We start from the raw sequence: 14,500 nt of genomic DNA, 5'->3' as shown, positions 1-14,500 counted from the left end.
TTAATTTAGTCTAGGCTGGCAGATAAAATATTCATCCATATTACTTGGTGTGAATCAAGGTGTTAATATTATAATTTCAAAGAAAACATAAATTTTTTAAATAAAACTAATCAAAGTCTCAGAAAGGAAAATTTAAAATATTTTTTTCTTCTTAAATTCACAGATCTACCCACAGACCTTGAAGCCCAGTCTCAGATCATTCTGCTGTTAGGTCTCTCTCATTGAAAAGTGCTTTCTTTTCCCCATAAACTTAAAGTGAAGGACAAGACACTGGGCAGACAGATAAATATGGCAGAATATGGGCCTTTCAGGAATCGCTGTCTGATGGGACCCTTGATTATGTAAACTAATAACTACAATACAGTGAGAAAAATGTTGTAATAGAGTTATAAAGAGTTTGGGTGGGAAAAACAGGAAGGTGACCATCTTCACAGACTTGTCAGCAAATGTTGCACAGTAGAGGTGGCATTTAGTTGAAGTCTTGAAGGATGAGTGAGAATGTACAAGGAAATGTGGTATGTGAATTCAAGGAGTATTTAGTACAGTAGGAGCATAAAGTGGAGGAAAATGACACTGGAAAAGGTAAATTTAAGATTGTGAATGCTTTAGCCATCAGTTAAGAAATTTGAATTATCTTCAAGCAGTGAGAAATCAAAGGCTCTTTTAAAATAGGGAATTGTCATGATGACATTTGTGCTTTTAGAAGGAAACTCTGTGAGGGCACCTGGGTGGCTTAGCCGGTTAAGCATTCAACTCTTGATCTAGGCTCAGGTCATGATCTCATGATTCATGGGTTCTCCCATTCTCTCCCTCTCTCTTTCACTCACTCTCTCTCTGTCTGTCTCTCACTCTGCCCCTCCCCTGCTCATGCTCTCTCTCTCTTTCTCTCTCTCAAAATAAATGAATAAATTTTAAAAAAGAAGAAAACTCTGCTAGTGGGCAGGTGATGGAATAAGAAGGAAACGAGACTTGGTCACCTGCATGGCTCAGTCAGTTAAGCATCTGACTTTGGCTCAGGTCATGATCCCAAGGTTTGTGAGTTTATTGGGCCCCCTGCTGCCAACACAGGGCCCACTTCTGGTCCTCTGCCTCCCTCTCTCTCTGCCCCTCCCCTGCTTGCATGCTCACTCACTCTCTCTCTCTCAAAAAATAAACATTAAGAAAAAAAAGAAGAAGGAAATGAGACTCGAAGTAGAGAAATATGCGAGGAGGTGCCATGGTATTCCCAGCAAGAAATAATGTCAGCCTGCACTGAAAACAGCAATCATGATAATAAGAAAGAAACAAATTTGAGAGATACTTTTAATAGTAAATGTACTAAGATTATTGAAATAATTTATGTTCTATAGAAGAAGGGAAAATTTAGAGTTGCTGAGGACTATAAGATGCTTGGCTGAGATATCCTTGTATTCGTGAAGCACTTCACATGTTTCAAAGTACTTCCATTTCTTTACCTTAATTTAATGTTCACAATAACTCTGTGTATTGGCTTATCAAGTATTATTCCCATGCTTCAGTATCAGGAAGATTAACTTGGCTAGTGGGGAAGTAGCTAAGATTAGAAACCAGATAATGAGACTAAAATAGAGAAGTAGTTGAATCTGAAAACAAGTTAACTTATCTAAGAAGAAGGTAAGTCTGGGAATTAGGTAACTTGTCTGATGATGAAGAAACTGAGGTCAGAAAACTAACTCTCTAATTAACTTTCCTTCCTGGTCATGTTGTAGTAAGGCCTGTTGACCCACCCAGAGATGACGACTAGGTCACTTGGTGTGCAAAATTGCATGTTCTGGTCAGTATAGACAGAAAGTGTCCTCCGTGCCTGCCCAGCCCTCTTTTCCTTCAGCAGTAGGTCTTAAGAGAGCCTTTGAAAAAATGATGGCAACAGGTCCATATTCAGGGCCTCTTCCCCATTTAGTGTGCTTTCACTAAGTGAACACAGATCCAGTGTGGAAGCAAGAAGTATCAGTGTAAAAGGATGCCAAATATTTTTGATGCCTCAAAAGTTGGTTCAGAAGGAAAGGCATGTGACAGCCATGCTTATTCTGGCTTTGATCTAAAACTTTAGGAAAATACGATGCAGGAGGATCATGGGTCAGTTGAGAAACCCCTTCTATTGTCACTATTTATAAAATGAAAAGACTGAAGCCTCTGAGTAACTCACTCAACGTCACAAAATAAGCGAAACAACCAAACTACAAACTTTAGCCTGTTTGTCTCCAAAGCCCGCCATTGTTTTGCATAACAATCTCCCAGTGCCTACCCCCTACAAAAACCCACTTAGTGACTAAAGTAATAATTTCCATTCTTTCATTATTCACTGGCTTCACTGGGCTCACCTGGGCAGCTCTTGCTGGAATCACTCTTGTGGGTCTAGCCAGCTATCTGGGGCTGTGGTCCTCCAAGGGCTTGACTAGGCTGGACATTCCAGATGGCTCAGTTGGATGACTAGGGGTTGTTGCTGGCTTCTCATGACATGGCAACTCAATTCTAAGAGGGAGAATGATTCCAAAAGTGAGTGTTTCAAGAGATCCAAGCAGAAGCTGCAAAGCTTCTTATGATGTAGGCTTGGAAGTCCCAGAATGTCACTTCTGTCATGTCCTATTGGTCAAACAAGTCACTAAGGCCAGCCCAGATTCAAGGAGAGGATGGCTTTAGTTCTACCTCTTAATAAGGAGTGTCAAGGTCCTATTGCATAAGAATCTAAGAGATGGGAGATATTATGTGGCCATCTTTGGAAAGTAAAATCAGCTACCATTTCTAAAGAAGAAAAGCTCCTAATAGATGTCCAGTAGCATTAAGGTATATGAAGCCTGTTGCCTAACAGGAGACTTTCTCTTTATCTAAGGTTTATCAGCATATAGTGCTTGATTAGGTTATCTCAAAACTTAAACGAGCATAGTGCCTTCAAATTGCCAGGTGTATCCAAAGTTTATCATCCCGTATATTTTTGTTTCATTTTTTGTTTTTGATTTACAAGTGGAGAAGCATCAAAGAACTGACTGAATTGTCATTCTCTACTTCGCTAAAACCTGAAAGTGCTACCTAAATCTTTCTTCTTCTGCTTTGTCCATAGATAAGAATTCAGCCCAGAAATTTCACTATCTAGCTGAACTCTCCCTAGAAGCTAGTTGGTATGTAGAAAGGAGTCATAAAAAAAAATCCTTTTTAAATCCTATTCAGACTATACTGAACATCCATTGTCCTCTACCAGTGAAGGAGGACAAAATGCCACTGTCCAGTGTCCTGGAAGTCAGGCTTTACTTGCTCTGACTGGCTGCCAAAAATGAAAAGCCAAGTGAGGAAAGGAGATTGCAGAACATTTCCCTCTTAAAGCATAAGAGTTTCTTCTTTTTAGAAAATGCAATTTGAAATTGCCAACAGTTCACATCTGGTATTTTACTAATTTGTTCAAGGATATTTCTCATAGGATTTAAAAGATGACTGATATCTCTGAAAATTTTGTTGTACAAACTGTAAGTAGCTCGGTCAAGACTCTTTTCCAGGATCCTTGGAGCTAATGTTTTTCTGCTGTAGTGAGGTAGCAGTATGCAGATATTAAAATCAATATTTAGCTCATCATACACATATATGCTATTTCTTGGTTCTGGTATCTTACCCATGTATTCTGATCACAATGATTTGGAAACAGAGACAGCATCTGTCTTCTCTGTGATTCCACACTAGAATATTTTGGAGACATACAAGGCAATATAGTAAACAAATATACAGCTGCTGCAGTCTGATAATGTAAGATTTTATTGATTATCCAAAAGAGTAACTACCCTAGGTATTAGGTTTTCTTGTCACAACCTTCAGTGCCTGGGGTAGTTGAACAAGTTCTTTTTTTCCTTTGAGCTGACCTCAAAGTCACATAGTTTCTGAATCAAGGTCCTCAGATTTCATACTTTGGCAATTTCTTTCCTTTCTAATGGGGTATATTAGAGAAAATGTGTCACCTTTTGCACCATGTAATACCAAATCAGATCAGAATTCATGCACAATTATGTCGGTGGAAATCTAATAGTACAGGCTGGCTTATCTCTAGATAACACATGGAAAAATAAACTTCCCCGACTGACAGATTTACTTGATTTTTTTTTCAGATAAGTTATTTGTGAGTAATCGAGCTAAAGAATGTAACTGGATTATTTTTCATACTATAAAAAAAAAAAAAGACTCTCAACAGTAAAATGGTTGCTGAGTATCCAAGCTCTGTCACTCTGCCCCCCTCCCCCACACACACACCCCTTTTTCTTTGAAAAAGTTCCTGGATAATGAACACAAAAAAAGAACAAAAAAAAAATTTTTTTGCATTAGCTATATTTATTAAGAGGAAGAGGACTAACAGCTTTAGGAAAACAAAATTTACATAAAACATTTATGTAAAAATAATGTTAGTTGATAGTTAATGATATTTAAGTAACACAGGCTAGGTGGTAGTCTACCTGGGAATGGTATTAGGCTGCCTAAAAAGCCTTCATCTGTGTTTCTCTTTTATAATCAGAAAAAGCCAAAGCCCATCGGTAATCTGAAGTCGTCTTGAAACCAATTAAAATAATTTAAGATAAGTTGTACTGCAAATGTGCTTTTTAAGTGTTTTAGACTTAGGATGTCTTAGGGATGTTGTAACCCCTTTTTAATGTTACTATTTATATATAACTACCATGTGTATAGTATTACACCTTTAATGCACTGTACTAGCTGTCACTTGAAATTAAGTGCAAGCATGTTCTTTTTTGGCCTTCAGTTTCTCCTACATTAAACGTTTAAATAATGGTACCAGTAGTAAAAGGGTGGGTAGCATTCCCAATGGAAACTCACTTCTGCATCTGGTTGCGTTGTGTTCGGGTTTCTGCACAAAAGATATCACAATATCACAATCTCTTAGTGTTTACACACCTGGCATCCAGAACTCTACCTGACGTCTTTTCTCAGGAAATTAACGGAATCAAAGCTTATGGTAGGCATGTTTGATAGATATACCTTGTCTGTAGAGATCTGGTGATAATTCTATCAGGGTTTGTCCCTGGTTGATCATATATCTATGCATTTTTATATCTTTGTGGTTTTCTTCACCAACTCTGTGCTTGCCTCAGTGCCTTCATTAGAAGGTCAGGTTCTTAGGATTTAGTAATTCACCTTGAAAACATACTATAGGTTGAATGTGTCAAGCATGAGTTTTCCCCACTCAGCATGAATTTCAGAGCATTAAAAAAAGACAAACCCGTAGCTAAAATATTTTCTTGATCTCTGTTTTTCATTTATACAGAGACAAGTAAACAGATGCTTACTGATTTCAGATGTTTCTTTGTTTCCATAAGTCATGTTTACTTTTTATATTGTAATGATAGTATACCAACTTTTCTCCCTCATAATAAAACTGCATTTTCCAAACATACAAAACAATTAGTTTTAATAAAAGAGACTATCCACATGGGAGCCACTTGGAAGGGTTATAGCTTATGTGAAAACAATTGATAGGAAAATTAAAATTCCTTGTATTTATTTCTAAACATTTCCCTTCCCACAATCTAAATCATAATGATAGAACTTCCTGTGTGAATCTTTTCCCATAACAAGTAAAAGTAATATGGTAGAAAGAGATCAACTTTTTTTTTACAAGAGTTGACCAACTTTGTCACCTTTAAGTATGTTTGCATCTATTTACATACAGCACAGAAATGAAGGTGAAAATATTCTGATTAAGAAAAAAGGAATCAGGATAGGGTATTTTTCTCTCATTCAGTATGAATGATTCATTCAATTCATTCTTTCATTCACATATTCATGCATGTATGCACATAATAAATATTTGTGTACCTATGACAAATGTCTGTTCTGTGCATCAAATATAGATACATTGTAAGAGAGTAGGTTTCTTTTCCTTTGTTCACCATCAATCTCAGACATGCTGTACATCTGTTGCCTCCATTTACTCCCCTCTTTTGTTCAATCTTAATTCTTTCCTTCGTGGCTTCCATTTATAACACTGTTCCCTGAACTTGTTCCCTGAAGACATTAATAACATCATTCGGCCTTCTACCTTTTTAGTGCATTGAGCTCAATGCTATCTTAGCCACCATTTAATCATATACCCTTCTATCTCCCTGGACACTCAGGTCTTTTTACTCTAACACTTCCATGTTCATTGTTTGTCTTCAGTGTTTGTGTATCTCCCACTTTTGTTCTTTCTTAATCTTTGCCCACAATTTTAACTATCACTTCAAGGAAGATAACTCCAAAATCTTTACTTTGATTCATGTATTCTTTCATCACTGCAACAAGTATTATGTACTTGTAACGTTCAAAGCACTACGCTATGTTCTCTGAAGGATACAAACAGAAATGAGGCCTAATTCCTCTTCTCAAGGAGCTAAACATTTCTGGTTATGCCTTCTGTCCCAAGTCTGTTGTGTCTTTCCACCCTTTTGTACATTGAAAGTTGCTTCATCATAAACCCAAACACAGTATATTTCAATCTGAACTTCTTTCCTCTCAAAAAAGCGTCCTTTGTAGCTCAAGAATTTCTACCAGTAGCGCAAATATTTTACTCATGAAGATGCAAAAACTCGAATCATTTTTGGTGGTTTTCTCTAACCTATAAGAAAAATTCTATAGATTTTGCAGTTGCACTATTCCTTACTTTGTATCTTCCTCTTAAGATTCTCCTGATATGCTCTTACAGTCTACATGAAGTGCCCTTTCTGCTTATTCAAGACCCATTCATCCTTTTTGTTTTTTGTAGTATTATGGTTTTATGAACATAGACATGATGTGCACATAAACTGTCTGTGTGTTCATTTTCTTCGCTGCACAGCATGGCATTGGGATTGTGACTCTGATGGCCAGCTGAGCTGTTCTTTCCACAATGACTTTGTGGTTCTCAGAGGAGACATTGTGGGCAATCTCTGCACAGTAAGATTTGTTGCACATCAGCAGCATTTCAAGCTCTTTGACGTTGTGGACTAAGAACTTCTGGAAGCCACTGGGCATCATGTGCTTTGTTTTCTTGTTGCTTCTGTCACCAATGTCAGGCATCAAGATCTGGCCTTGAATCTTCTGTGCACCCTATTGTCAATGCCTCTGGGTTTTTACCAGTTGCACTTAATTTTGACATACCAGTCTGACTGATGCCGGGTGACTTCTTCCTCTTTTTAACGATCTGGGGCTTCACCAGAGGTCTGAGGTCAGCCATGATGCTGAGTGAAAGATGGCTGCCACCTCCCCAGGTAGCACTGAGGAGCAAGACCCATTCATCTTTAAAACCCAGCTGGAATCTGCTCCCCACCCCAGATCCTGCCAATTAACTCTTTAGCCAGTGATGACTGTACTTCAAAACACACAATAATGTGTTTTTTCTCCTCAGTTGATATTCATCTATTTTCCCTTCCATTTTTTAAAATTATGTGCACTATACGAGCACTTCACATGTATCATCTCATTTCTTGTTCACGACAACACTATTAAGTAGTTCTACCATCCACTGTGCTAGGCTAAGTGACTTGTCCAGAGTCACAACTAAAGACTGAAATTAGAACCCAGTTCTGTCTAGACTCCAAAAGCCCATGATTTAAACCATTATGCCACATTCTTACAACATTTATGTATTAATTAATTAATTCATGGTCTTATTTAATCTAATGTGTAAGTCTCCACAAAAACATTATAAACCATAGTGACAAAAACAGTATTATAACACATATTAAGCACAATGGTATATAAATAGTAAGCATTTGGTTAAATGCTCAGTGAATAGAAAGTTCTATGTGTATGAATGGAAAACAGCAATTCAGATATCAGAGTCCCATAACCACTCCAACTAGCCATGTTGTATACTGGATATTATTTAGCAAAAGAAAAGTGATTGTCCTATCATCTTCATTTTGCCAATATCTTTCTGATCCCTTGCCTCATATTTACATATCCCATAAGGAAACAGAATTGGATCTACCTTTGCCAGTATGATATTAAAAGGAACTTTCTGCTCCCTATGTGTAGAATTCATTCTATATTCCCATTCACATTCACTGTTCTCTGAGACCCAGTCATTACACGTGGTGCCAAGGGTGATACAGAGTTGAATGCAGTTTCCATCATCGCAGAGTTCCAATGTGTTCCCATCAGTCACTCTCTTTTGTATTCCTAAAACCACCACTTGGTTTCAAGTCTCTCATACCTCAAATGAGCCACCTTCCAGCGACTCTCAGCTATAATGTGTTCTTAAGAATGCCTCCAGGGGCGCCTGGGTGGCGCAGTCGGTTAGGCGTCCGACTTCAGCCAGGTCACGATCTCGCGGTCCGGGAGTTCGAGCCCCGCGTCGGGCTCTGGGCTGATGGCTCAGAGCCTGGAGCCTGTTTCCCATTCTGTGTTTCCCTCTCTCTCTGCCCCTCCCCCGTTCATGCTCTGTCTCTCTCTGTCCCAAAAATAAATAAAAACGTTAAAAAAAAAAAAAAAAGAATGCCTCCAAAATTAGATTTAGATTTTTTGAAACAGGGTAGCATAATGGTTAAGAGTATTGGTTCTAGAACTGGGCTTTAAAATGGGGTTAATGATAGTTCCTACCTTATCTTGTTATAAGGATTAAATGAGTAAATATGTATAAAGCTTATAATGATGTCTTTATCATAAAACAAATTTCATAAGTATAATGTTATTAGAGTGGTGTTATCATTATTGTTAGCAGCAACAGCAACATTATCAGTCATGGGAGTCCAGGAGGATTGTTATGTTATTAAATGGAAGAGAGAGAGTCTGAGTAGGGATAGATTTTAGAGGGAAAGAAATTACTTTTGTTCTAACATGTTGAATCTGAAATGTCACCAGGCCATCAAATTAGGTATTCCAGTAGATACTAGAAATGTAAATCTGGAATTCAAAGAAGAGGTTATGGCCAGAAAGTTAAATTTGAGCAGTACTAATTACAGATAAAAGTAATTACTGAAACAGAGGCTGTTGAGAGTGCAGGGAAGAGGGCCAAGGACAGTTCTGTGGAGAATGCCTCTATTTAAGGGGCAAGACAGGATGAAGAACAGAGCATATGGCTGAGAAGGAATCATAAGAGTGGTAGGAGGGGAATCAGAAGGGTTGCTGTTATGGGAACCAAGAGTTTTGAGAAACGTATTACTAGAATTAAATATGGTAAATGCTCATGGAAGATGACAACTGAGGGAAAAAGTCATGAACATTGATGATTCAGTTAGTGAAGACCTTGGTGCTTGTAGTTTCCCTAGAGTGGTGACAGCAGAAAGCATAGGATATGTTGAAGGCAGCATGTATGGACTGCTCTTCAGAATGGCCTCACTCTGGAAGGGGAGGGAAGGAAGGACAAGAACTTAGGATCTTGGCAGGAATTTGCGTGTTGTTTTAGTCTTGGGGAACTCACACTATTTCAGAAGGAACAAGTGGGGGAAGGTGGGTTTACAGAGCTAGAAGAGTACAAGCTCAAGGTCTCAGAAGAGATAGGATAGATGGAGGGAAGAACACTAGAGAAGGGATTGAGTTTCATGGGAGATCCAGGATGGAAGGGTGGGTGTTGAGGAAGTACACATGGCCTCTTTCTTTCAGCAAAGTGGGAGAAATGGTCATCTGCTGTGAATTCAAAGTTAGGGTGGGTCATATGTGGAATTTGAGAAACTTAACAGAAGACCATAGGAGAAGGGAAGGGGAAAAAATAGCTTCAAACAGAGAGGGAGGCAAACCAAAAGAGACTCTTAAATACAGAGAACATACTGATGGTTGATGGGGGGGAGGGGAGAGGAGGAAACGGGTGATGGACATTGAGGAAGGTACTTCTTGGGGTGAGCACTGGGTGTTGTATGTAAGTGATGAATCATGGGAATCTACTCTCGAAGCGAAGAGCACAGTGTATATACTGTATGTTATCCAACTTGACAATAAATTATATTAAAAAAAAAATTTAGGGTGGGAGGCTCTGGAATATGGAGGAAGTTTGAAAGAATATCTGAAAGGAATGTGATAACCAGTCAACCCCAGAATGACTGGATGGTCAAGCAGCAGCGAAGGCTCGGCTGGGGCCACGTGACGTAAAGTGAGTATGTAGCAATGAAAACACAACAGTTCATGGTTCATCAACCCAGAATGATTTGTACACAAACAGGGTAATACAGAAAGGACATAGAACAAGTTTCAAAGAAAGATGACAAGTGAAGTTAGAATTGAGCTGATGGGCTGGGAGAATGGTGAGGAGTTAGAAGGAGGAAGCCCCTTGATCAGTGGGATAGGAAAGGCTTGCCCACCAAATGAAGATGTAAATGACAGAACTAGACTGTTGTGTTACTCTAGACACTTCACATTGTCTCTTCCTCCCTTCCTTCCTTTCTCCTTTCCTTCCTTCCATCCTCTCTCCCTCCCTCCCTTTCTTTCATTCTTTCTTTTTTTCTTTCTCTCATTCATTCTTTCTATTTTGTTTATACTGGAAAACTCTTCCTGGACAATAAAAGAGGGTATATTTTAAAGTTAAATGTACTGTGATAATTCTAAGAGCATCACTCCAACTGTTGAATAAGGAAAGTGGAGTTTTGTTCTCCATCTTCTTTAACTTTTCACCTATGGCTTTAGATGAAGTCTGCTTGAAAAGAAGAAGAAGGTGAAAAAAAGATGTCAAAAAGAGTTGTAAATTATAGAATGACATCTACCCTGCAGTTCTGTCACTCTCACTAATATTGCTTAGCATTCTGAGTTTTAAAAATAACGCAGTTATTGAGATTTAAAACTCTGCGGATGCAGAATACATTTTGGAAAATAAGACTTTTTACTATGCATAGCCAATTATAGTCCACTGAGAAAATGATGTATTTTTCCAATACATTTTTATTATGTACTTAACTGACGGACCTTCCCAGCTTCTTCATAGACATTCCACTCCATCAGCCACTGTACATAATATACTTCTTAGGAATCTACTTAAATTTGTATTTACCTGTGAGGCTAGATTGGCTCCAGAGGACACAGTCCTTTTTTCCTTGAGTAAATTATACATATTTTAGAAAACTATCTAAAAACATATTTACCTCATATGGAATTCTGGTCTCCAGGGTAATTAAGACCAGTTTTTAAAAAGCATAGCCAATGCACTTTAACTCTCTCAGGTAAATAAGATATATTTTATAATCATCTAAGAACGATTTCTCTCTTCCTTGCCTTCTCTTTCCCTTCTCCTGTAACTATCACCATGCCTCTTTTATACACATATTTAGTAATTATTTCAATGTTTCCTCAGATACTGCTTTTCTCTCAGGGGCTGGCACACCAATTACACTTTCCTTCCATTCCATGCACTGGCAACTCAACACAAAAGAGGCACAGCCTATCCTACATACAATTTCTGTAAGAGAAGTTACTTTGTGAAGATCCAGATTCTTCATATACAGTTTATTTGGTTTTCACATTTTAAGAAGGACTTACAATATTGGGGCATTTACCCATTAGAGCAAGCATAGAATTTTGTTGGTTAAGAGATGCCAAATTGAACTGTATTTTGAGCTTACACTAAAAATAGAAGGAATATCTAAAAAGAAATATGCAATAACATCACTGTAATGTTTTGCAAAAGCCACTGTCTACCACAATCGTTATTAAAAACCAAAGAAATAAATGAAATTTCCTAGAAAAAAAATGCTTTCTCACTTAGCTATTTTGCACTCCTAAAACATTCTTTACACACTGATTTCTTTGCACGCATTGAATAATGAAAATGCACAACCCATTCTTCCTTTGTCCTACAGAAATATTGCAGTAGTTCCCTCAGGAAGAAAGCAGTAGGAAATCCATGTGACAATAATTGTTAGGTGGTTTGTGCCAACCACGTGAGAGTAAAACTAAAAACTTGGGGAAAAGGTATTTTCTAGAAACTGTAAGATGAATGTAACGAATAGAATAATGTCTGGTTTGTTTCTCCTCTTCTTTGCCTCTGAGGAATAATCCTTTACATTTCATGAGACTGATTTCTGAAGTTGCTGTGGATAAATGTTACTGCTGTATGCACTCTTCCACTGGGAGGTCAAGATTTCTACTGGTCTCTTCCTGGTTGGCATAATTGGACCACAGAGTTTATCCATTCTGTCCAAGCTAGTGCAAGCCTCTGAGCCAGATCCTCTCTGCTTAGGGCTCACAAAACCCTCCCTATTAAAATATGTGCAGTGATGTTTAAGCATCAAGACATGAGTGAGGGCTTTCTCTTGGGCTGGTGGCCTAAATCCTAATCACCTTTCCTATCAGATTAGTCTTAGAACTCTGGTGACCATGAGTCCTGGTTGGCCTAGCAGAGTCCCAGTCTACACCTGCTATCCTGCTGTAATTATTAGTAGTGCCCAATTTTGCTTTCAGAAGTGTCTTGGTTTGTATAATAAAAGACATGATCTCTCTACTTATATGAGTTCTTTGGATTGAGTTCTTTTTCCTTAGGTGTGTTTGTGTTTGTGCTTTTTGTGTTTATGAGGGGTTACTTTTTGTTTTTTTTCTACTCAGGTAAATTTGAGGAGATTGAAAAAAAAAAAAAGACCCTGGTTTTCACCAAAATAATACAGGAATCATGTTCAGACATTGATTCCTCAGCCCCACCTTAAGATATTCCTATTCAGTAAGGATGGGGCGGTTCACAGGAATTTTTTCTAAGTAGGTGATTCTTAGGCACCTGAGTGCGAAACTTTAGTTTCAAGCGTCTGCAAACTCAGCCTAGCTATTTGACCCCTAAACACCGAATTCAGGTGGGTGCAAAGGGACATAACTACTCCAGGGTACTCTGGTGAACATGAGGGCCAGCTGGTCAGCTGCAGTCTATCTGGGTAATACTGACCAGCTAGAAGAGCTACTGTCTCCCAAGCTACTTGGCTGGAACTCAGGTAATCATTTTTGAGGAAATTTAATCAGGAGGATTCTTTCCTGATTCTCTAGCCAAGCACACAGACACGGCTTCAGCCAGGTGAATTAATTGACATACCTGAGGAAGCTATTTTGAGTATTTTGCAAGATGAGTGGTGTGTGCAGGTTGAATAGTGGTTGGTTTCTGGAAGGTTGATCCTAGAACAAAAGACAAATCATTAAGTGATGCAGCCCCACCACCCTCGTTCCTTCACAAGGCATTGTGCTGTGCGCAGTCAAGGACACATGCCATTCAACCGCGGCTCCGCTTTGCTGACACTCTCAAAGTCATTCTTTCCCTTCGCAGCTGTCAGGGCTCTGCACACGTTATGCATTCCTTCTGGGCACTTGATGCTCACATTCCACCAGGCAGGAGAAGCAGGCACCTGAACAAAAGCAAGCAAAGACTCCTGGCCCCCCAAGATCATGGCTGTATGCCTCACACTTATTAACTGACTGCCCTTTACATTCTCCAGGTCACTTTTATTAGTCTCTCAAGGGTACCTGCATTTGGGGGGTCTTAAAATTTTTTCCTCACTCTCCTCTTTGCCTCCACCCACTACCCCGCCTTGGCCCTTCTCCCATACACTATCTTGCTTGCCTGAGCTCTGTAGAAGGAAATTAAACTGTGATTTGGTATGCTAAATTACCTGAACTAAAAACTATAATTTGCAATATTATTAAGTCATCACTGTCATGGATTTCAATTTCTTTCTGTTTAAACCTCTAACTCACAGCATCGCTCTTTTTGATTATTACTGAAAGGAGAGAGAAAAGCCCTTGGTTGTACTACTGACTGATAATATCTGTCAGGAGGGTTAAAATAGTATGCTTCCAAGTGGTTACTTCAGCCAGTCTAGTAAAAAACTCCACATTGCTCCCACAGTGCGCTTGTTCATATATGAGGGCACATGGGAAGATATGGGGCTTCTTCGGTGCTCCTCACAGTTTGAGTCAGTTACAGGAATTGGAAATTTCACATGCCTACATCCCAAGAAACCAGGATTTCAGTCCTGGATGATGAGGACTTTTTCTTTCTGCACTGCTAACTCCAGTCCTTTTGGAAACGCCTTAGATATTTCCTGCTAAGCTGGCAACAATGGGGGTCTTGATGATAGCCAGAAGCCCAGTCCCCTTCTTCTGCCATATTCTCTATGTTGCTGCTTTTATTAGGCATTCAAATTTTCTGTAAGAGTGCACCAATCAGGATAGGCTAGGTTTTGCTGCAGTAATGAATCCAAATCTTGATAGGTTAAAACCATAGTGCTTTATTTCTTGTTAATAATATTTGTCCATCACAGGCACACAGGAAGCTTTGCTCCACAGTTTTACTGTCATCCTCACCTTGGGCTCAAGGCCAACAGAGCAGCTGCTATTGGGAATATTGCCAGTTACCAAGTCTGAAGGAGAAAGATGGCAAAGCATGCACTGACTCTTAAAGCTTCTTCCTGGAAGCAACACAGACTACTTGTGTTCACCTTTCATTGGCCAAAGCAATTCACTTTAAGCAGGTAGAAAAGTGTGATCCTACCACAGTCCTAAAAAGAGCCAGAATATTTGTGCATGGCCTTAATGATTACTACAAGGGCCTGGCAGGTTCATGAGCCTAAAATAATGA

At 38.9% G+C, this 14,500-nt stretch overlaps 1 protein-coding gene across 23 annotated transcripts in view; it reads left to right on the top strand.

The window, feature by feature from the left end:
* The window catches only part of MCTP1 (multiple C2 and transmembrane domain containing 1), a 525,474-nt gene that overhangs the window by 461,282 nt on the left and 49,692 nt on the right, over positions 1-14,500 (top strand). Inside the window, exons 19-20 of one of the 23 annotated variants that reach the window (XM_047089255.1) lie at positions 8,982-8,985; positions 10,610-11,874. The exons of 21 other annotated variants lie outside the window; for them this stretch is intronic. In XM_047089255.1, coding sequence (XP_046945211.1) covers positions 8,982-8,985; positions 10,610-10,683 — 78 coding nt within the window. In that variant the 3' untranslated portion in view covers positions 10,684-11,874. Of the gene's footprint in view, positions 1-8,981; positions 8,986-10,609; positions 11,875-14,500 lie in introns of those variants that run through there. One more of the 23 variants, XM_047089214.1, reaches the window with a different exon arrangement.

This window comes from Lynx rufus, unplaced genomic scaffold (genome assembly GCF_022079265.1).
Source record: "Lynx rufus isolate CCGP_SWC_20201006 ecotype Redwood Valley unplaced genomic scaffold, mLynRuf1.p SCAF_1, whole genome shotgun sequence".
Classification (NCBI taxonomy): Eukaryota; Metazoa; Chordata; class Mammalia; order Carnivora; family Felidae; genus Lynx; species Lynx rufus.
This window is presented reverse-complemented; position numbering and strand designations above follow the sequence as displayed.